Source organism: Lichenostomus cassidix, chromosome 5 (assembly GCF_008360975.1).
Source record: "Lichenostomus cassidix isolate B80296 chromosome 5, HeHo_3.0, whole genome shotgun sequence".
Classification (NCBI taxonomy): domain Eukaryota; kingdom Metazoa; phylum Chordata; class Aves; order Passeriformes; family Meliphagidae; genus Lichenostomus; species Lichenostomus cassidix.
In genome coordinates this window covers 3375053-3396698 of record NC_139486.1, presented here as the reverse complement: position 1 = coordinate 3396698, position 21646 = coordinate 3375053, and the positions used below count along the sequence as shown (strand labels likewise).

Sequence of the window (21646 nt, the reverse complement as noted above, 5' to 3'; positions counted from 1 at the left end):
CCCACAATGCCCTGCCCGGGCAGCAGCGTCCCACGTGACCCGCGGCGCCCAACATGGCGGCTCCCAGCGGCCGCCGGCCGCAGCCCGCGGGGCCGGGCGGGGGCAGCGGGGCCGGGCCCGGCGCTCTGCGGGGCGCCGAGGAGGACGCCGAAGGTCTCTACGTGGCGGTGGAGCGGTGCCCGCTATGCAACACCACGCGCCGCCGCCTCACCTGCGCCAAGTGCGTCCAGAGCGGCGACTTCGTCTTCTTCGACGGGCGCGACTCGGAGAGGTACCGGCGGCGCTGAGGGGAACGGGACGGCCTTGCCTTGCCCTGCCGGGGCTCTGCTCGCCTCGGGGGGCCCTTGGGCTGGGGCTGGGGGCCGGTGGTGCCCCTTGTCGCTAGCCCGGGGCTCGGGGAGCTGCCCGGGGCTCGGGGGGCTCTGGCTGAGGGCGGCGGAACGCTCCGGGGGCTACCGGGCCCAGCGCGGACACAGCAGGGCCCTCGGAACGAGCCTGCCGATAACAGCAGCTTTAATAATCATTGATAAGGAATGGCCCCGGCTTTCGCTCGGTCAGGTGCAGCTCTCGGCAGATGTGTCCGTGTCGATGTAGCCCCAGAAGCTCCAGGGCACAAAGAGAGCCGGGCAGTGAGTTATTTCAAATGGGTTACTTATTTTCGGCAGCACGCCTTAAGACAGTAGTTTTCTAAACCGTTAAGCGAACTTAGGAAGGTGTGTAAGAAAGAAAATAAACATTTTCTTGTGTGTATAGCTAGAAACGTGGACAACCCCTCCTTCTGGATCACAAAAAATACTCCTCTGGAGTTAATCATGTGCCATCCTGCTCCTTTTGGAGCCGTGGCTCTGCAGGAGGCTGGCTGGATGAGTGCTATGCCCATAAACAAATTTTCTCATGCTATGACTCAGATGGTTCCTCCATCGCTGTTGTTCACGGCGTGTCCATCCCAGATTCTTGAAAAGCCTCCCAGTGCCATGTCTGGAATAGCTCTGATTCTTGGCTGGCACCGTGTTTTTGGTTCCTTGCTCGTAGCTTCGTTAGCAGCTGTTGGGAGTGATTCCTGGGGCTATTTTGGGAAGGTGGCAAGCAGCGTGTGGGGTGGTGGTGTCCTCACTCCAAAGGCTGCTTGTGTCCTCAAAAACAAGGGGACAGTGGTGCCTTTCACTCCTGAACAGCCAGGAGTGGGGAAAGGGTGTCAGCCAGTGTGTCAGCTCGCAGAACTGAGACCTCAGCCTGCCACTGGATGGATTTCACTTTTTTTATATAAAAAAGGTGTGTTGTAGAACCACAAATCATATTTAGTGTTTCTCAATTAGGTGGAAAAGTGTGTAGCTGTGTGAGACTGCTTAGGGTTTTTTGCAGATTCTGTGAAAATATTGGATATGGAGGTTGGAAGATAAACCAAGTTTGGTTTTGTTTTTTTTTCCTGTCTCTTTTGTAGCCTTAGGTTTTTGGCTAAACATCAGGTTTAATTATAGAAATTCAATTGTAGCCTTTTTTAGAGTTGAACCACTGTTGTTCTGTATTAACTAAGGCTTAAGAAGTCTCTGCCCATCAGAAAAATGAAGTCATAAAGAAGCAGCTTTAGCCAAAGTACCAGGAGCAGCAGTGTAAGAGAAAACCTTCTTTATCTTCTCGCATGAGACAGGATCAGCTTTTCTGCCTGACAGTTGTCACTGCATCCTCTTGAGATGCTTTCACTGCCCCATTTGTCTGTGGCTGGAAAAGCTCCTGTATATTTATGATGAGTTTTTAACTATAACTATTAAATATCTTTTTTTTTTTTTTTTTTCTCTCTCCCCACTCTCTCTCTCTCCCTGCCTGGATATCACAATTCCATCTGTGGGGATCACTGCTGGTTTGTTCACCTGAGACTTCCCAATACACTCCATTTCCCCAGGCTTTGTTTCTCTTGCTGCTCAGAACTTTTCCATGAATGAATTGCAGTAGTGCAATTCATTAAAAATGGCAAACTGATTTTAATGAATTAAAGGAGCAGCACACCTGTATGATGAATAACAACGTGAACAACCTAAATATGCTTGATGGCAGCAGGAACACTCTGTGTAGGATGAAAGCTTCTTGAGTTTTGAGCATAATGGGATTATTTTTAAACTGTGGCTGAAATATTTTGTTTGCATTCTCTAATTAATATTTGGAAAGACTGATGTAAGAGTGGGCAAGACCCTGTCACTCCAGAGGTCAAATTTCTTTGCTCTTTGTGGGTGTCTCTGAATTTCTTGTGCTGTGAGCCCTGGGAAGAGGGGAGATGATTTAAATGGTGACCAGGCACACAACAGCAAAGCCATGCAGGGGCAGGTGCAGCTCACTGGCTGCATTTCAGGTGGTGTTTACTGCCTTCGTTATTTATTTGTTTATTTTATGCCTTCTAGGAGTACCTGGGTTAATTTTAGATCAACCAGTGCTGGAGGAGTGTCATGACAAGGGCTTTGCTGGGTGGCTCAGTGTGAGAAATTCAGAATGTGGAAGTGTTTGGGGGCACTTGGGCCTCCCGTTTGTCTTTTTGAAGTGTAACAAGTGGGTGAAAAGGATCATCATCTTCGTAGTTAAATGTAAAGACAGCAAGCATTACTCCTTGTATTCAACAGTGATTCATTTTCAGAGTTTTCTTGTGATTTTTTTCTTATATGAAGACAAATGATTTAATGTTCTAGTTATTTGAGCTTTCACTGGACTATTTTGTGTGCTAATTTTTAGAAAAGCTACAGTAAAACTGGAAGTTTTTCATCTGTCTGGCAAAAATCACACCCCGTATCTGTGAGGGGGAGAGACTGAGGAGCTGTTAAGATTAATTACTGAAGGAGGGCTACAATTAAGGATGAGTAGTCCAGAAGTCTCCTCCAGTGGAATAGTCACTGACATTCTTCTTTTCATGAGTAATGTGTTGTATATTCAAAGTCCAAGCTGGCGTCTTGCTGTTGGTTTCAGCTCAGAGGTTCTTCTTCCTCCTGGGAGTGTCCTGCAGCTTGTCATGTGCATAAATTCTCAGAGTGTGTTTCCCAGACTACTGATTTGCTTTGCTTTGTGTGTATGCAGATGGCAAAAGCCAAAGACAATATAATTGTGACATCTGAGTTTGTCTAATTTCTCCAAGCTGTGGGTTGTGATTAGGAGTAGTGACTTTTTGCATCAAGGGAGTTACAGTGAGTGCAGTGCCCTCAGCTCCTTCAGCATTAATCAACACATGTAGATTAGGAAGCCCCTCTTTCTGGTTGCTTCTAATCATGGGCATGTGGAAATAAGCCAGGTAACCATAGAAAATCTCACCTTAATGTGATAAGACTTGAGGAAAGAGAAACATTTGATGGGTAATTCGAGATGTTCTCTCCTCTCGGTTTACATTTTATGGGAGTTCCTATAATAATTCATCCGAAGTTTTGTTTCTTTGCCAAATTGAAAGGCTAAAGATATATCAAGAAAAACGAGTTGCAGGATGCAATGCAATTGAAATCAGAGCTATATAAAGAAATGGAAATGTTTGCTTAGGAGAAATCTGCTGGAGAAGTTGGTAGGAGCTGTTTGACATTGCTGCCGAAGCGCGTGGTGAGCTGTAATTTCTACAGGCTTTCACAAATATTTCTGTCTTCCTTCCACAGTCAGAACTTAATTTATCCCTAAATTCTTTGACAGAGCATTCAACTTTTTGCTGATGTGGTGGACGGGAATTGGGTAATTTTGTCCAGTCATAGTCTGAGCCCATTAATCCACCTCTGAAACCAAGAATTGCCAAATTACCCCAGCGTTCTCACTGCGTGACTGCTGAGCTCCGTGTTTCTGGGCCAAGGGATTTTTGGTGGCAGCCAAAGGTCGGGGTGCAGTAGGTGTGCACTGCTCTGTGGTAAACAGGAGGCTCATGCAGTGCCTTTTGTCATTTCCATGATGACTCCTGGCGTGAGGACACACAGGAAGAAGGGACGTGCTGGGCTGAGCGGCTGAGCTCCAGTTGCACCACATTCCTCCAGCTCACGTGTGGCCTCTGGCTTTTATGCCAAGCACCTGCATTTGGTTTTGGTTTGTTTTGGAAGGAAAACAGATATTTTTGCCTGACTACAGAAGCAGCAGCCAGGAGTTTTGTTGTTCTAATGCTAATGTCATCTGGAATGGTGATTACACACGGTCTGAATCCAAAGGTAGTCACCAAGCTTTCAGATTGCAGCACTTAAAAAGTGAAGCATTTTGAAGTTCTGCCTGAAATCAAATCCACAGTGGAACAGAGAAGGAAGCCCAAGATGTCATCCTGTCAAGGCTTAGTGTACTATTCTTTCTAAAAAAGCTTAGATATCCCTGAAATAAAGGTAAAGTCATAACATCACATAGTTTGGGTTGGGTTGGAAGGGACCTTAAGGACCATCTAGTTCCAACTCCCTGCCATGGGCAGAGGTACCTTCATTCCCCAACCTGCCTTGCCTGAACACTTGCAGGAATGTGGCATCTGCAAATATCACACCTCTGTTAGGATGGAATTGTCAGTTCATTGTACATGTTGCAGAGGAAAAGAGAATGAACTGTGGAACAGCAAGGGGGGCAGAATGTGGCTTCTGCATACTCAAAGGATGAAAACACAGGATCATGAATCCTAAAAAAATTCCTTTCCGATCAGTTATCTGCAGTTCCCATACCCCAGAATCCAGTGAAGCAGAGCTGAAGCATTCATTTGGGTCATGACTGTGGGAGATAGTACTATTAATTTCTCCAGAGACTGAAGGTTTTTGAAGTACTCTATGTTTTTTGTAACACATGAAGTACTGATCTTACTAAGCTATAAATCTAGAAATAGCAGTAATTTGCTTACAAGTTTTCTAATTCTGCACCTGATATTTCCCCAGCTTAGAGGTTCTGTTGCAATTCCAGTGAGACACATGCTCTAGAATTCTGCAAGAGTTTTACACATTTAGCCATTACTTGCCAAGATGAAGACAGATAGATGAGGTTTGGAGAATCCCCAAGCTTCAATTTTATTATCTTTTTCAGACAACTTACAGTGCTGTAATTGTGCAAAATATCAATAAAAGAATTTAATCTCTTCCAGGTTTTCAGACAAGAAAGAAAGGCTGATGCATCTTAAAACCAAACAGAGAGAATTCCAAAAACAGTAAGTTATATTTATTAAATTGATATAAAATCTAAGAGATCTCATAAAAGAAAACAGTCTCTTTAACACACTGTTGCTGGAGACAGAGAGAGTCCAGAGAGACATAAAACTTTCAATCATGTTTTTTCCTCTAGTGTTTTGAAGGCCATGGAAGGGAAAGAAATTACTGATCAGCTGGTGAGTTTCTCTAAGTGTCCCATGGTTTTTAAACTCTCTGAATTCCTAGATCTCATAGTTTAAAGTTACAGTTTACCTTGAGGGCATTGCATTGCTTCCCCAAAGAGCCTGTTGTAAGCAAAACTGAAATGGGCTTTGCAAGCAGAGTGTTCCAAGCTGTCTGAATGTTTCATTTCTCACTAGATACTTATTCAATAACTTATTTTACCAATTGACTTTATACTAAGCATTCATTTTGTTCGTGGCATCCTTCTGTGCACAAAACACTGTATGAAATATTCAGTTGTTTGATCCATTTGAGAGCATCCTGCTACTTTTGCACTAAAGCTGCTGGCTTTGTTGTTAATCATTAGTTCAGCGTGTTTGAAGTCATTTGTGCCCTAGAGTTGCTGAATGTTCTTTTTCAGAGATGGAAAATAATGTCTTGCAAGATGAGGATTGAGCAGCTGAAACAGACCATTTGCAAAGAAAATGATGAAATGACAAGACGTGAGTAATGCCTGTGCTTTTTGTGATGTGGAACAACTCCCTGTGCCTTAGAGTGAAAAATCAATTGAGGTGAATTTGAGCGTTAGTTTTTTTAAAAATGGTGGATTTCCAAACAGTCTCTTCCTAAATCAACTTGAAGGCAAATCGGTGAGTGGATTTTGGCCTTTTTATGCTTGGGTTTTAATTAGCAAACAGCAGACATTATTCAGCTGGATGGAGATCGTTTTGCAACAGCTTTAAAAGCAAATGCTTAGCAGCCTGTGACTCTGGCTGTGTCCCTAGAGATGGCTTTATTCAGTGTAGTGTTTCTGATCACTTCCTCTTGATAAAGAGGAGCAAACAGCTCTGCAGCTGTTACAGATTTGGTGAAACTGATGAATTTTAACCCACACCTGTCTGAAAGTCCTAAAATGCTACTTGAGCAAGAGTGACTGGAATACAGTGTAGTCTTCATTCAGAAGCTTCAGTTTTTGAAACTCCTTACATGTTTTTACACTAAATTTGTGGGGTCATTTTTCAGAAGAGAATATGCAGCTCTCCTTACAGTGAGGGAAGTAGAGGAAGGATATTCAAAAGCATATTGATTGAATCTGGGATATTTTTATGGCTTGAAATTCAAGAGGAGCCATACAGAGCCTGGAAGCAGAGGCACAACCTGAGAAGAGTCATAAAGGAGTAGCACAGGGTTGGGGTGAAAAATCAAAAAAGGCTAAGATGCAAAATGATTTTCAATTAATAAGGAGGATGGATAGTGACAATAGGAAATGTATGATAAAGAAAAGGGGAAGGAGTAGACAAGTGTGTTAGTTAACAGGAAAGAGAGTAAATAACAGTGCAGAGAAGTCTGAAGCATTCAGTGCTGCCTTTGCTTCATCTTCCTGCAAAGAAAATGTAAACAGCTGCTTAGCCAGGTTAAATTTTAAATCGTGGAAGGACTGAAGGCTAAGGTAAGGAGACAGACAGCTACATATTAGTTTACTTCATGGAACCCAAGAAAATGTCTGTGGAGCATTTGGGAACACATGAGGGAGTGAGGATGTCTGAGGAAACTGAAAACTGCCCATTTTCAAAGGGTGCAGGAAGTAAGAGCCTCAAACTGATGACACAGGCATCCTGTTACAAACCTGCTGGTAACTGGGAGATAAGGTGGTTAAAAATAGGCATCACTTGGTTGTGATATTCATGTCAAATTCATGTTTTGTTATTTATGTCATGATGTTCATGTCAAGTCACTTGTCTGGGAATCAAGTGGTAGAGTGGAGGATGAAGCAGAAGCTGCACATAACTTGGATTTGGGCAGTGCTTGGAGCTGTCTTGTGAGCAAAGAAAGACATTTGCTCAGGGTGTAACTCCTGCAAGGTCATCACAAAAGGTTAGAAAAGCTGCATTCAAAGAGTGGTGGCACTGGTCAAGCTGAGGAGGTGAGACAGCTGGAGCTCAGCAGGAGCCAATTCTGGCCCAGTTCTCTTCAATATTTCCCATAATAGCTCAGTACTAGAGAGGGTGGAATGGAGGAAGCCAGGCTGGATGGTGAAATTACTTCTGTGGAGACCAAGACCAAATTCCAAATCATGCAGATAAACAGACAGCATCATTTGAAAAGGGCAAATTCAAGGTACTCGTTGTTGTAAAGAGAAATATAAACCCAGAGTGGGGGATGGTGGTGGAATTTGGCAGGAAAGGATCTGGGGAATTGCAAATTAAATAGAAATCATCAATCTTGTGCTGCTCCAGAAAGGTTCAGGGCTCTTTCTGGGTTAACTAATATAAGTGCTGTATTTAAGAAGAAAGCAGTTGTCCTGCTGTGCCAGGTATTGCTGTTCCTTCAGTGGAAATCTGGTGTCCCATTTAAACAATTTAAGAAAGATACAAATCATCTGGAGAAAGTTTGAGCATTGGAAATGAAACAGAAGGAATGGCTAAGAAAGTTCATGTTTGGTTTAGAGAAGAGCAAGTTGAAAAACAAGCTTTTCAATAGGCAGAAGATCATCAGTATTATGGAGATTATGATTTATTTTCTTTAACCTGTGAAGAAAGGAGAAGAGGAAATCAATATAACTTTGAGAAATTAGTCACCTTTTCTCAAAATGTAGCTCTGAAGGTGGCAGAGTGTTAGGACCAGCCAGGGAGTAAAGTCCTCCATTTTCCTTCTCTTCTGTGGAATTTATTATCTGCAGCTTTTGCAACTTGTCTTGATTCACGGTGAATTTGATTAGATTTAATCTAAAAACTGAGCTAACTATTGCCCAACTAACCTATTGTTAGCTCAGTTGCTTTTGGAGAGAGACCAGAAATGAATTCTAGCTGTGAGTAGCCAAATACATCAGGAAGCCAACTCGGTCACTCTTGGGCCACATTAAAACATGTGAAAAGGTTGTTTCTCTTCTCTTGGATGTGGCATAGTTTAATTTTCTGAAATAAGAACAATTTCTAGAACACTGGGTTCCTGCTTTTGGAGTTGACTTTCCTGGAGACCTCAATAATCGGTGGTGCTTAAAATAATGTTTTAAAAATCTGTGTGTTTGCCTTCTTTCTGTGCAGAGCAGTTCAAGGAGACAGGCTTGCAAATACCTGGCAGAGCTCTCTGGGCAGAGATCAGTGTGCCTGGGCTCACATTTATCAGGCAGTGCAGGTGTGTGGGACACAGTGGTGGCCTGAAATACTCCTGGGGGCAGATTTTTAATCACCTCATAAACTGGGTCATAAAGCAGAGGTGCTGTGCAGAGAACAGGACAGTTGTTTGTGCACTGGGACTGCAGAAGTGGAAATGTGAGTGCAGTGTGTCCCCTGCTCCCAAATAATTGCTGTTGGACCTGCAGGGAAGGGAGTTCACTCTGAAAAAGTGGCCTTTCAAGTCGAACATGAATGTGAAAATTGAACAGATGGACGTTTTCCTCCTCCTCTGTCTCTTGTTCTTTATGCGAAGGGAGAGTTTGGGAATATGAATGCAAGCGTTAATTGATTTTCTGTTGATGTTAGAGGACTGCTGAAAGGAAAGGGAATTACAGCTGACACATAGGGATTTTTGGTATTGCTCAGAGAAAAGTTGATTTTTCTACTGCTCCTCTAACTGGGGTCACTTATTTATATTATATAAACCTGAGCATTATTAGTTCTTATCTGCACAGAGGAGCTATTCTCACCTCCTTTAATTTGGGACTTTGCATCTCCCACATACCAGATCTTCCTTCCTACCAGACACACCGTGGATTGCAGCAGATCAGGTGACTGGAAATAATTCCTGATGTTCAGAGAGAGCAGCCTCTCTCTCTGCAGGGGCAGGCACACTTCAAACTAGGGCACATGGAGAGCTTTAAACATCTAGTTGGGGAGAGCACAAGAAATCTTTCCCTGTGCTTCTGAAAGACAGAGCTGGCTGACTCTGTTTGTGGGAGCATTACTGCAGCCACTTATTTTGTAGCAGAATCAGCAGATCATCAAGGTTGCAAAAGACCTCTAAGATCATCAGGTCCAACCTTGGATGCTTCAAGATGCTCTTGAAGGGTGTTTTTCCAAGCCTAGGTGTTGCAGCACCTCAGTGCATGAGCACATTTCCCATTTTGTGACTGGAAAGAGAGATAGCCATTGTTCCCTGAGGAAGATAGGAGCCTGAACTGTTGGGATCCAAGTGCTGCAAGAGCACATCCATGAGTGGGAAGCCCAAACAGCACACACTAACAGCAGCAGAGGTGCCAGAAATGGTGAATGAAGATGCTATCTGCACTTGATTTTGGCTGCAAGCAGGGCAGGGCTTTTTTGGCCAGCACGATGCAAACATGTACAGTCAGGCTATTTCTGTCAGGATGATTACCTCAGGAGTTTAATTAAACTGGGAAATCTTGGCTTTTGTGCTCCAAATCCAAAAATAGCTGGGTAAAAGATAGGGAAAGAATAATCCCAATTGGAGTCTCTTTGCAGATCTTCAGAGGAGATTAAAAAGTTGTACCACTGAGCAGCTGGAAGATGTTAATAGTTTAGCAGGGTTTTCTGTTTTAAGCTGCCATAGATCTTGTTTTCCATAAATATTAATAAAGCTTTTCTCCAGCTTTTCCTACAAGCACTTCCCACCTCCTTTTCCAAGGGATAACATCTGCTGCTGTTCTCACAGACACTGAGGGGCTGCTGAGGATCAAAGAGGAGAACCAGAAGCATTATCGCCGAGCTCAGAGGCACCAGGAGAAGAAGGAGAAGATCCAGAGGCACAACAGGAAGCTGGGAGACCTGGTGGAGAAAAAAACCTACGACCTGAAAACCCAATACGAGCACCTGGCAAACCTTCGCCGGTCGCACATCCTGGAGCTGACCTCGGTCATCTTCCCCATTGAAGAAGTGAAGACAAGCATGAGGTATGGCAGGCTTGTCCTTTTGGTCTCGTTTTGCTTGGTTTTAGACAGCCAGAAGGGAGTTGGGTCAGTGTAATGTAGGTGCTCTGGCTCCCTGTAGGGAGGAGGTGTGATCTCACCTGAAGTTTAGAGGTCCAGGATAGGAGAATCTGAATCTGGAGGTGCTTGCATTTCCTCACTGAGAGATTTGAGCTGTGTGTCTGATGTTAAACTTCTTCAGGTATGGATGCCCCACCCCTGGAAATGTTCCAGGCCAGGCTGGACAGGGCTTGGAGCAGCCTGGGATAGTGGAAGGTGTCCCTGCCCATGGCGGAGGGGTTGGAATGAGATGAGCTTTAGGGTCATTTCCAAACCATTCTAGGATTCTACATAAATAGGTAATTTAAAGTCCCAGAACAAGTGAAAGTAGTTTTGGGACTGAGGAGTTTTGCAGGAGTGGTCTGTAAGGTCCCTTCCAACCCAAACCATTCCAGGATTCTACAAAAATAGCTTATTAACCCCAGAAAAATTAAAGTAGTTTTGGGACTGAGTTTTGCAGGAGCATTCCTGGAAGCATTTTACCCTCGATAAAACCTAGCTCAGTGCCTGCCAAGCTTGATTCTCTTTTCAAACACTTCTCCAACTCTTGTGGGGTCCTGCAGGGACCCTGCAGACATGTCCTCCGAGAGTGACAATGCCATGACCTCCAGCACTGTGAGCAAGCTGGCAGAGGCACGGAGAACCACCTACCTGTCGGGGAGGTGGGTGTGTGACGACCACAACGGGGACACCAGCATCAGCATCACGGGGCCCTGGATCATCCTCCCCAACAATGGAGACTACTCTGCTTACTACAGCTGGGTGGAGGAGAAGAAAACCACACAGGGACCTGGTAAGGAGCAAGGTTTTAGGCAGCTGGGATGCTCCAGAAGCTTTGGGTGCTGGCAGAAGGCATTGAGGAGCAGTAGATTGAGCCATTTGTTCTCACCCAGAGCCAGAAATAAATGCCTGTATAGGGATTAGAGGAGGAGATTCCCTGCCCAGTTGGAACTAGGTGATCTTTAAGGTCCCCTCCAACCCAAACCATTCTGTGATTTTATGATTAGCTGCTGAAATCTTCTGCATGAAATGCTTACTGGGACACACAGCACAATGAAATAGAGAAAGTTAATTATTCACAGTTTTGACACAGTTCACATGTCATCATCTTAACAGGAATTCCAAGAATTACTATTTTCTTCCAACTTCTGACAGATTTCACTGGAAATGATTGCTAGATTCAGGCTGTTCTCCATACTTAGAAATGAAATATTCCAGAATAGACTCGAGTCACATATTAACACACCCACCGAGGTTTTATTTAAAACAAGGATTTCATGTTTTTCTTTCTTTCAGATATGGAACACAATAACCCTGCTCATACCATCAGTGCTGCATTGTGCTATGCAACTCAGCTTGTTAACACTTTGTCTCTCATACTTGATGTAAATCTTCCCAAGAAGCTCTGCAACAGGCAAGTAAACACAGCAGGGGAATCTGTGACCTTAAATCAGTTTCATTTGGGGAACAAAGTCATGAATTGGAACAGCTTTTCATAACATGGGTGGCTCATGGATTTTTGTGCTCTTTGAGGGGAGGGCTAGCAGGATTTTAGACCACAGTTGGCAGTCCCTCTCCCCTTTTTTCCTTCCTGAGAGGGAAGACCAACCATCACAGCTGAAAGTAACACCTTTCTAATTGACATATTCAGCATCCTCAGATGAAAGATGAAAAATGGTAATCTATGAATGGCACTTTTCATTTTATTGGCCCCCACTGTGCTTCACAAAATCCCAGCCCAGTTCAGCAGCTCTTGAACAGCTCTGCTACATCCTGGCATGACATCAATGTAATTCCCAGTGGGATAAAACATCCATGGAGTTTAAAGCTAGGAGTGCATTGTATAAACCCTATTTGGGATGAAAAGCACTGCTAGAATTTTGGTGTCTGTGTGGGATTTGTACAGAAGGAGCTGCAGACCTGGTCAGACTCCCAGGGGTCTCAAATGTGCTGCTGAGATTCTCTTAAAGTGTTTAAAATAGTGGCTGTCAAAGTGAGGGCACAAAAGTTGGGTGGGGTTTCAGCTTTTTCCCACCCCATGGCTCAGGGTTTGGAGCCAGATGATCTTGAAGTTCCCTTCCCATCCAACCCATTCTGTGATTCTGTGATTTTATTTGGGTGTTCAGCCCTGAGAGAACAAGAAATAATGGAAGATTTAAAAGGAGATCTGAAACAGTTTGGCTCTGGTGGATCTCTGAGTTCCCTACAGTTCACACCACCTGTCCTGTGGAAACTGGTGAGGCCAGGGCAAGCAGGGTTGTTGATAAAATGCTAACAGTCCTGCTAGGTGAAAAATTAATCTCCTGAGCACCCTAAAACTGGCTGTAGACTTTAAACTAAAGTGTTCACTGTGAGGATATTTACTCCAGGATTTGTTAGGAAGCCAAGGCACAGAATGCTGATGCCTCCAGTTAGTGTATTTTCACAGCATTTTGCTTTCTGTGTGTTTGTGTGTATTTGTGGTGTTTTAACAGTGAATTCTGTGGAGAGAATCTCAGCAGACACAGATTCACACGGGCAGTGAAGAAGCTGAATGCTAATATCCTTCACCTTTGCTTCTCTCAGGTAGGGGGGAATGCACATTTGGTATCTTTAAATAGCTTCTTCAAATCAGCTGTACCTGCTGGTTTCCTCCAGGAACTGATCATGTGGTTTCTTTTTCTCCCTTCCCCATGCCAGCATGTAAATTTAGATCTGTTGCACCCCCTGCATACCCTCAGGAACCTCATGTACCTGGTCAGCCCAGACACTGAGAACTTGGGCAGGTAAGAAAAGCAAAATATGAACTCTGCTGTGGCTGGATCCCTTTTGAATTTATGCCTTTGCCTTGTTATATATGAGGGAAATTCTCTTCTGCTGTGCCTATAGATCAGTCCTCAGCACAGAAATTGGGGTAGTTACAGAAGGAGACAAGACAGGGCAGGAAAAGGGGTTCCTGAGTAGGAAATTAAATTTCACAGAGCTGTGTTTGCTGTGCTTCTGCCTATGGCAGGCTCAGCTGGAGGCTTTGTAGCTGATGATGGACTTATTTCCCCTACACCAACAGCAGGAACTCCTTCCCTCCAGGGCACAGCAGCACATATACCAGGCAGCCTTGCCATGCTCCAAACATGACCTTGCTGACATGTAAATACCTGAGAGCATCCAGTAATATCCCTGAAAAGAATCCCAGGAAAACCTTTCCCAAAATACTTCCAGTCAATGAACTGCCTAGACCAAAGCTGACCCTTCAAATAATCTTCATTTATATGTAAATTAAGATCAAAGACAACTTTTCTCTTAGCATAGAACGTGATGAAAAGAATGTCAGTTGTGGCCTGCACACACCAGATTTAATAATTTATTTCTTTATTCTCAATTTAAATATAAGAAAGCAAACAACATTGATTTCCCCACTGGAATAATCCAGATCCAAGTCACTTGTGCCCAAGACAGTCTGCAAATATTTGTTTGATGTGCCTGGTGCTTTATCCCCCCCTTAGAGCACAATAACATTCTGAAATCTACTTTTCTGCTTTGTTCTCATGTACAGATCTGGTTTTATTCCAAAACCTGCAGTGCCACTAAGAGGAACTGCCTGTTCCCACCTCCTTTGTGTTTCTGGATATATCCCTACTGGTTCAGCCCAGACACATGGGGAGCCACACCTTTGTAAAAGATGTTGGACAAAAATCTGTCCTTGCTGCTGCTTGCTTGAAAACAAGGAGAGTGCTGGAAATACCCAGAGGATGGAGAACTGTGTCCTCAAAGGAAAGCAGTTCCTCTCAGAGGTCATGGGGCCACAGTGGGCACCTGTGCAGGTGTCACAGAGCTCCACAAGCATCAGCTGGGTCCAGATAGTGAGAGGAAGGGTTGCAGGAGAATTGGGTAAAATACCCACCAGGCTGCTGAATGGCTTTACAGACAGCAGTGGGAGCAAAGAGCCTGAGCTGGTTGAAATGAGGCACATGCACTTAACAGAGACATTAATTACCCACAGGAATGAAGGTGGGGATTTTGTTCCCTTCTGTCATCCTCTCAAGGCTGGATGAGTTTCTGGAATGGATGCTGTCATCAGGCAGGAGTTGCTGGGTTCAGGGCGGGTGGGACGAGTGGCCTTTGTTAGAGAGGAGGTCACTTGAGATGATCTAATGGTCCCTTCTGGCCTCAACCCTGATGACTCCCTTCTTATGTTGCCTCGTTAAGCAAAAGGCTTTGCCAGGAGGCAGAGCTCCCATTCCTTTCCAGATTATGAAAGAGTAGTGTTTGCCTTTCATTTCTCAGCTGGCTGCAAAGTTTGCAGCAACCAGCTCTCTTTATTTTCCTTTAGATGCCTGAGTCTATGGTTGCCTGACAATCTCCTTTACATGCTGCTGTTTTCATATGCTTATAACTTTACCAAGCTCTAATTATCTGGATTAAAATTTTCCATGATAAGTCACTGCTTTAGGCTCCTTCTCCCACTTAGGATGGAGAAACTCTTTGTTAAATGGTTCCTGTGTTTGATGGTTGGACCTTGGGGGTCTTCTCCCATCTAAAGGATTCCATGATTCCATTAAACTCTTGCTCATATTCACTGGGCAGTTTTGTGGTTAGGAATGAGCTGTCAGGGACGCTGCTTGCTGTGGGGAATTTGCCTTTTTCCATGGAATACAAGCAGCCCAAAGCAGTGGGATGGGGCAGGATGCAATCGCTTCTCCCACCAGGCAGTGGCAGCAGGGAACTCTGAGTCTCAGCACAGGTGGGTTCAGCCAGGGACCTGGAGATGCAGAGACCCTGCCCAGAGCAGAGCTAGTGCTCAGGACTGCAGCATCTCCCTGCCCAGGAAAAGCTGAGGGAGCTGGGGCTGTTCAGCCTGCAGAGGAGACACTGAGAGGAGACCTCAGCCCTGTCCCTGTCTGCAGGGAGAGCTCTGAGCAGGGCCCAGCAATGGCACCAGAGCAACAAGCAGGAACTGATGCCCACAAGTTCCACCTGAACATGAGGAAGAACGTTTCCTCTGGAGTGACCAAGCCCTGGAACTGATTGCCCAGAGAGGGTGGGTGTGGAGTCTCCCTCACTGGAGATATCCCTGAGCCATCTGGTCACAATCCTGTGCTCTGGGATCACCCTGCTAGAGCAGGAAGGTGGGACCAGAAGAGCCACTGGGGTCACTTCCATAGTGACCAATCACTCCATGGTTCTGTGTGGTGGGGTTTGGAGACCCCACAGCCTCTCTGGGCAGCCTGTTCAGTGTCTACCCAACCTGAGAGTGAGAAGGAGGTTGAGGTGTTGCTCGGGGCAGAGTGGAAATTCTCTCACAAATGGTGAGTTGTGCCAGACCTGTGAGTTGCTGACTACAGCCTGATGGAGCTGAGCCATCTCAGCCTGGCCAGGGCTGGTGGTGGAAATCAAAGCTGTTCCAAATTAAGCCAGGATTCCCACCAGTGGAGCCCTGAGTTATCACCAGTAGCTTTCTCTGCTGTGTGTTTCACTGTCCCTGCCAGAGCAGAATGGCTCCCCTGCCGTTCCTGCTCCGTGGTCTGGAACTCTGTCCCTTCCTTGGCCGAGCGTTTGTGTAATGACAGAGGTGACACAAAGTTCCCTCTGGAGTTTCTCTGCCAGCTGATAACGCCTGTGGTGCTTGATCCCTGCTGTGCTCCTGTGCTGTGGGATGCCCAGGGCTCATCCTAGCACTGTGTCCTCACCCCCAGGTCCGGCCCTTTCGAAATCAGCGCCGACCTGGAAGACTCCATGGAGTTTGTGGATCCCAGCGCGGCGGGCGAGACGGACGAGAGCGGCGACGAGCACGTGAGCGACGAGGAGACAGACCTGGGCACGGACTGGGAGAACCTGCCCAGCCCCAGGTTCTGTGACATCCCCTCGCAGCAGGTGGAGATGCTGCAGAGCCAGAGCACCCAGGTGTCTCAGCCCATCGCCAGCAGCAGCGCCGGAGGGATGATCTCTTCGGCCGCCGCCTCGGTCACCTCGTGGCTCAAGGCGTACACCGGGCACCGCTAGCGGCACAGGGGAGCTGTGCCAGCAACCCTTCCCCGACTGTGCTGTAGTCAACCCTCACCTATTCTGTTAAGTAGTGCCTGGAACAAAGGAAAGGTCAGACTTCCATTTTGTAAACCGGAAACAAAACCTTTTTATTTACCCAAGATGACTGTGACGGCCCCGTTTTGTAAATTAGCTCCCGACGGATTCTGTGAGGGCACTTCGTGTCTTGGTTCTGTCTGCATCGAGGATTGTGAAAGGACCCAGCGACCTCCAGCTCTTCTTTCTGAAGCAGGAACAGATTTTGGAGTGTTTGGATCGGGAGGAGTGCAGGGAAGGCTGCTCAGGGCGCGGTCTGGACAGTGGTGCAAATGCAGTTCCCACTTTCTTAACTCTTGACAGGGTTTTCCTTTGTGTGTGTGTTTTAAATCTGTCTTGCATAATGCAAAAATGCGTATTTCTAAATTTTTTTCAGTCAGGACATGAAAATTATGCATTTTTAACATGTTTTCTAATCTCTGTTGCCATATTTTTAATACAAATAATCAGCATGGACAGGGAAATTCACACAGCAAATTGCTCTTGTTTTAGATTTGGTTCGTGGATCTTAACCCAGTTTTGCCATAGAAAACTGGCTTGTTTCATGCTGTTTCCACTGGTAGGTGTAGAAGTTTTGTGTTGTGCTGTCTGAGGCACACAGGCTCTGTACTCTTAATACCATACACCAAAGAAACACTGGACGTTCTCTTGCTAGACCCACATTCGATGCTGATACAGGATTGCATTGTTGCAATAATGCCCATCGGTTACCACGCCATGCTGCCACTTTTTAACGTTAGAAAAAACCTCATTTCAAGCCAGTTTGGTGAAGTCACACGCTCTCCACACTACACGTGTTTTTAACCCTGTTTCATCCCTGTTTCATTTGATGTTGATGGTGGGGTTTTTTGTTTACTGCCTGCCAAGAAGTTGGTTTGGTTTCCCTGGCACAGCTGGCTCGTGGAACCCTGGGAGGGGATGCTGACAGGTGAGTTGGTGAGCAAAGGGCTCCTCCTCTCCCTCTGCCTTGCAGGACGGGGCACTCACTGCTGGTTTGCTCAGCAGAGCTTCCAGCGTTTACATGTAGAGCTGGGACAGCCAAGGTAAGAAGCTCCAGCCCTCCCTCCATGAGGGAGGATTTCTGCCACTACCCCACAGCCTGTGGGGACACAGTGAGGCCATGGTGAGTGACACAGAGGCCATGTCCCTGCCTGATCCCAGCTCCAGGGCTGGCTTTCCCAGCCACCCCACAGGGTGTTCAGTGGTGGTTTGATCTGTTCCTCCCCAGGCTGGCCAGTGCTGCCTCTGTCCCCACCCAGGTGTGGCAGTGACCCCTGTGCCCCGTGCTGGGGACCAGCTGAGTATTGTGTCTCCCAGCCCTCCATGGCAGCTGCTTCTCTTCAGCCCTGATGAGCTTGGGCATCTGTTGCCAGTAGGTTCTTTTAATTTTGCTTTTTTTCCTTTTTTTTTTTTAAACCAAAGACCCTTAACTGGGCGCGAGCACCGCGCATGTTGTCAGACAGCAGCACCCTTCTCCTGCCAATCGTCTGGTCTAAGAGCTGGGTTTGTTTTAGGAGAACAGCCCAGGCCCTGGACTGCTGCAGCCTGAAGGGCTCAGTGCCCCCAGCCCTGCTGCCAGGCTCAGCTCGGGGCTTGGGCTCTGTTGGCTCACAGCACTTTATCACTCGCAGCTCTGAGCAACCAGCAACACCAGTATTGGAAACTGGGCTCACAGCCCAGCCCCTTCTGCTTCCCCTTGTATTTTGCACTGGACCTCACCATCTAAATACCTTTTTTTGGTTTTTTAATAGGCATTTCAGTCCCTTTTCCTTGCTGCCTTTGTGCTTTGAGCCCCAGAAGGTCAGGCCATGACTCAGCTTCGTGCACTGTCACTGAACTTGGGGAAAGAAAATCCAACACAAGAACTTTTCTAAGCCATATACTGCCTATCCATGTTTTCCAAACTAATTTATTTGCAGCCCAGTCATATTCTGAGAGTGCACAAGGGCACCGTGAGGGTGTTCAAAGGCGGTGGGGTGGGGCTTTTCATGGAACGTTTTTTTGTAACAGAACACAAAGTTGTAGGTTTTTTTTTTTAAAGTGTTTTGCACATGTGTAGCTGAGGAAGAATTGTGTGTGTGTCCAAACCTTGAGTGCAATCACCAGGATTCATTTTCCAGGTTGTTTGGGGGCGTGGGGGAGGGAGGGCAGGAATATCTGTAATTATAGATATTTGAAGGCAGCCAGCTGAGAGTTTACAAAACATTTTGCGTAGCATGAACACAGGAATTTCCGTTCAGGCCGGGACTTCTGGTCATGACCAGTGACCTGGGATGGCCAATTTGGGTTGCCAAGGAAGAGCCTGATTTCGGAGAAGAGCCTGAAAATCAGGTGCCTGTGCAGGGTGGGACACCCAGGGTGGCTTTGTCACCTGCAGAAACTCGCAGCCCCTCTCTCGCAACTTCCGAGATGTAACTAAACACAAATGGTTTGGTTTGGTTTGGTTTTTTTTTCTTCTAAATTTTATTGTATTATTGCAATAAATCTTTAACAGTAATTTTTTTTAAAGTTGTATATTTATGACTGTTACTTCTGTGTGGTTTGTTTTTCACCGTGCTGGGCAAAATACACAAGAATTTCCAGCCTTCAAAGCATCACAGGGACCAGACCTGTTACAGTGCAATCAGTCGTACAGCGGTGGAATAAGCAATACCCATTCTAAAAAAATACTCTTACATAAAATAACTGCATCTCCATGGGAGCAGGGGGTGGAGTCCTGCACAACACACACACACACACATCCCTCTATGTACATGTAAACGGATAAACCTCTTATGTGAGCTTGGCTTGGGGCTGCTCCTGTGTCCAGTGATGTTTCTGCATGCAAAGGGACAAACTCCTCGTTACAAAGTCATTTCAGGATGCAAGAGGGTGTTTTTTGAAGGATGGAGTTATTAAAGTGAAGCAGTGTCAGAGCCACAGCGATGGGAAAGGGCTGAGCAGGCTCTGCCCAAGGTGGCCTGGAATGGTTCCCAGGCTGGTGGATGATGGGACAGAAACAAACCCTCCCACTCATTTTTTGTGATTGATCCGATGGGGAGCACTGATGGCCCTGTGATTCCTGGCTGTTGGACGCTCGGGAGTGGAGCAGCAGCCAGCTGGAGCTCCTGCACAGAGCTGGGGCACTTCATGGCGTCAGTCAGCAGAGTCAAAGCAAGGTCGGGCTGAGCTCAGCTCGTGCAGAATGCTCAGACCACTTCTGCTTAAGCAGGAGCAGCAGCAGGAGCTTTTGTCCTCTGCCCACTGTGGTTTGTGGCAGGAGAGCAGCCTGATCCTGCCCTGAGCACTGTCCCTGTGCCAGGATTGCCTGGATGAGCCAAAGGCAGGTGGGAAGGAGAAACAGCCCCGGGTGAGGCTTCAGCACCATTTCCACCCTGCAGGAAGTGGGAGTTGAGACAGAGGTTGGATCTGTCAGTGCAGTTTTGTGCAGCTGTGAAATCCTAGATTGGTTTGGTTTGGAAGAGACATTAAAGATCACCTCATTCCAGCCCCTGCCACAGTCAGGGACACCTTCCACTAGCCCAGGTTGCTCCAAACTGGCCTGGGACACTTCCAGGGATCCAGGGGCAGCCACAGCTTCTCTGGGCACTCTGTGCCAGGGTCTCCTCACCCTCACAGCCAAGAATTCCGTTCCAATATCCCATCTCTCCCTGCCCTCTGGCAGTGGGAAATTATTCCCTGTGTCCTGTCCCTCCATCCCTTGTCCCCAGTCCCTCTCCAGCTCTTCTGGAGCCCCTTTAGGCACTGGCAGGAGCTCTGAGGTCTCCCTGGAGTTTCTCTTCTCCAGCTGAGCACCCCAGCTCTCCCAGCCTGGCTCCAGAGCAGAGGAGCTCCAGCCTCAGGGGCTGCCATGGGGACAGACACTGCAGGAAGGTTCCTGGGTCCAACACAAGGAACTGATCTCTGCTGCAGCATCCCAGGATTTCTCCACAGGGAACAGGGCCCAGCAAAGGGAAAAGCTGCTGCAGAAAGAGCCAGGATGGAGCAAGAGCCCAACCACAAGCCTCAGCCACGGGCAGCTTTCTCAGTGGTGTCCATGCCAGGACAGCCCCAGAGCTTGATGAAAACTGGAAGCTTATGGACAATGGAAATGTTATTACAACTTCTTCACGGGCCTATCTGGAAATTCAGTCCAGACACTCCAAATGCTCCCAGGCAGGGAAGTCAAGCACATGGTGCAGTCCTTCGTCCTCAGTTCTAAACACTGAACTTTGTAAATCCAACACCGGATTTTTTTTTTTTAATTGCTTCTTAGTTAAAAAAAAACATTCATCAGACCTTAGCTTCTCCCTGAACCATCCCTTAAGGAAACAGAAATCTGCATTTTACAATGTTACAGGAAAAAAAAGCCTGCAGGCAGCTCTGCATGGCAACACTCAGAACCAACCCACTTCTGGATGCAAAAGCTTGCTCTGTAAAACAATTTTTAACAGCAATGCCGTGCAGGAGGGACAGTTCTGGCAGACAACATCATAAATGATGTATAAACCAGCCTGGGGGGAGGGCAGGGATGGGGCAGAGTAGACAGCAAGTTGTCCTCTGGATTTACCTGCTCAGAGAACAAAATAGCCTCATGATATTACTTTATCCTCATTTTCCTCCTTGTTCAACAAAGGTGACCAAAATCTCACACCCTGTTCCAAACACAATGACCTCACTGGCCCCTTATCTAATTACAAAATATTTTCCTCTGTCGCTCCATTCCTGCCTTGCAGGGACTTTCCTTGCTGCTGTCAGCCTCAAGTTTTCCAGAGTCTTGGGTGGAGGGGCAGGAAAGCAGCTTCTTTCCCTTTTCCCCTAATCAAAATTAAGATGAAGACCTTTGATGCCAATGGCTTTAGCAAAACAACAGCCTGGAAGGCATTTTGTTGCAGGTCCAGACTCAGCTGAGGGAGCAGATGGAAGTTTGGGTGAAGCCTGTGCCCTGTTAGAGGATGGAGTCAGGGATTAACGAGAGCTCCTGCTTTTCCTCTCCCTCTTCCCAGCCCATTACAAGGCAGCCACACCCTTCTTTTAGATTCCTAATTTCATTCCTCCTGGTTGTCATCATGTCTGCAGTGCAGGGAGGCCGAGCAGCTCCAGGAGGGGTGGCAGGAGCAGGTGAAGGCAGAAAATAAAACCAGCACATCCTTTAGACCTCCCTGAAAACCCTGAGCTCACCAAACCCCATTTCAGACTGCCAGAGCTCGATTTTCCTTCTCTCAGTTAATGCAAAGAGCAAAAGCTTCACCTTCAAACCCTCTTTTGTCCTCCTCATGCTCCAAGACCAGACAGGTCACTCCCTTGATCCCAGGGCAGGTGGAGGTGGGCAGCTCAGCCTGGCCCCACTGCCAGCAGTATTCCACACCTTGCTGCTGCAGCACCAAAGCACAGAGAACAGGATGAGCCA

At 46.5% G+C, this 21646-nt stretch overlaps 1 protein-coding gene across 1 annotated transcript; it reads left to right on the top strand.

Annotated features, from left to right (window-relative positions):
- Positions 1 to 29: 29 nt before the first annotated feature.
- Positions 30 to 18754, top strand: ATG14 (autophagy related 14). Its single transcript, XM_085061013.1, has 10 exons — positions 30 to 271; positions 5051 to 5113; positions 5248 to 5290; positions 5698 to 5779; positions 9888 to 10125; positions 10764 to 10993; positions 11497 to 11614; positions 12675 to 12765; positions 12880 to 12965; positions 15873 to 18754. The coding sequence occupies exons 1-10, from the start codon at positions 54 to 56 to the stop codon at positions 16177 to 16179; spliced, it is 1476 nt and encodes a 491-aa protein (XP_084917139.1). The 5' UTR covers positions 30 to 53; the 3' UTR covers positions 16180 to 18754.
- Positions 18755 to 21646: the final 2892 nt, after the last annotated feature.

What these genes read in the sequence shown, in the direction of transcription:
- ATG14 (XM_085061013.1), top strand. Translation starts at nt 54, where the DNA reads ATGGCGGCTCCCAGCGGCCGCCGGCCGCAGCCCGCGGGGCCGGGCGGG. An exon ending in GACGGGCGCGACTCGGAGAG is followed by an intron (nt 272 to 5,050) that starts GTACCGGCGGCG and finishes AATCTCTTCCAG; the next exon opens with GTTTTCAGACAAGAAAGAAA. An exon ending in TTCACCTTTGCTTCTCTCAG is followed by an intron (nt 12,766 to 12,879) that starts GTAGGGGGGAAT and finishes TCCCCATGCCAG; the next exon opens with CATGTAAATTTAGATCTGTT.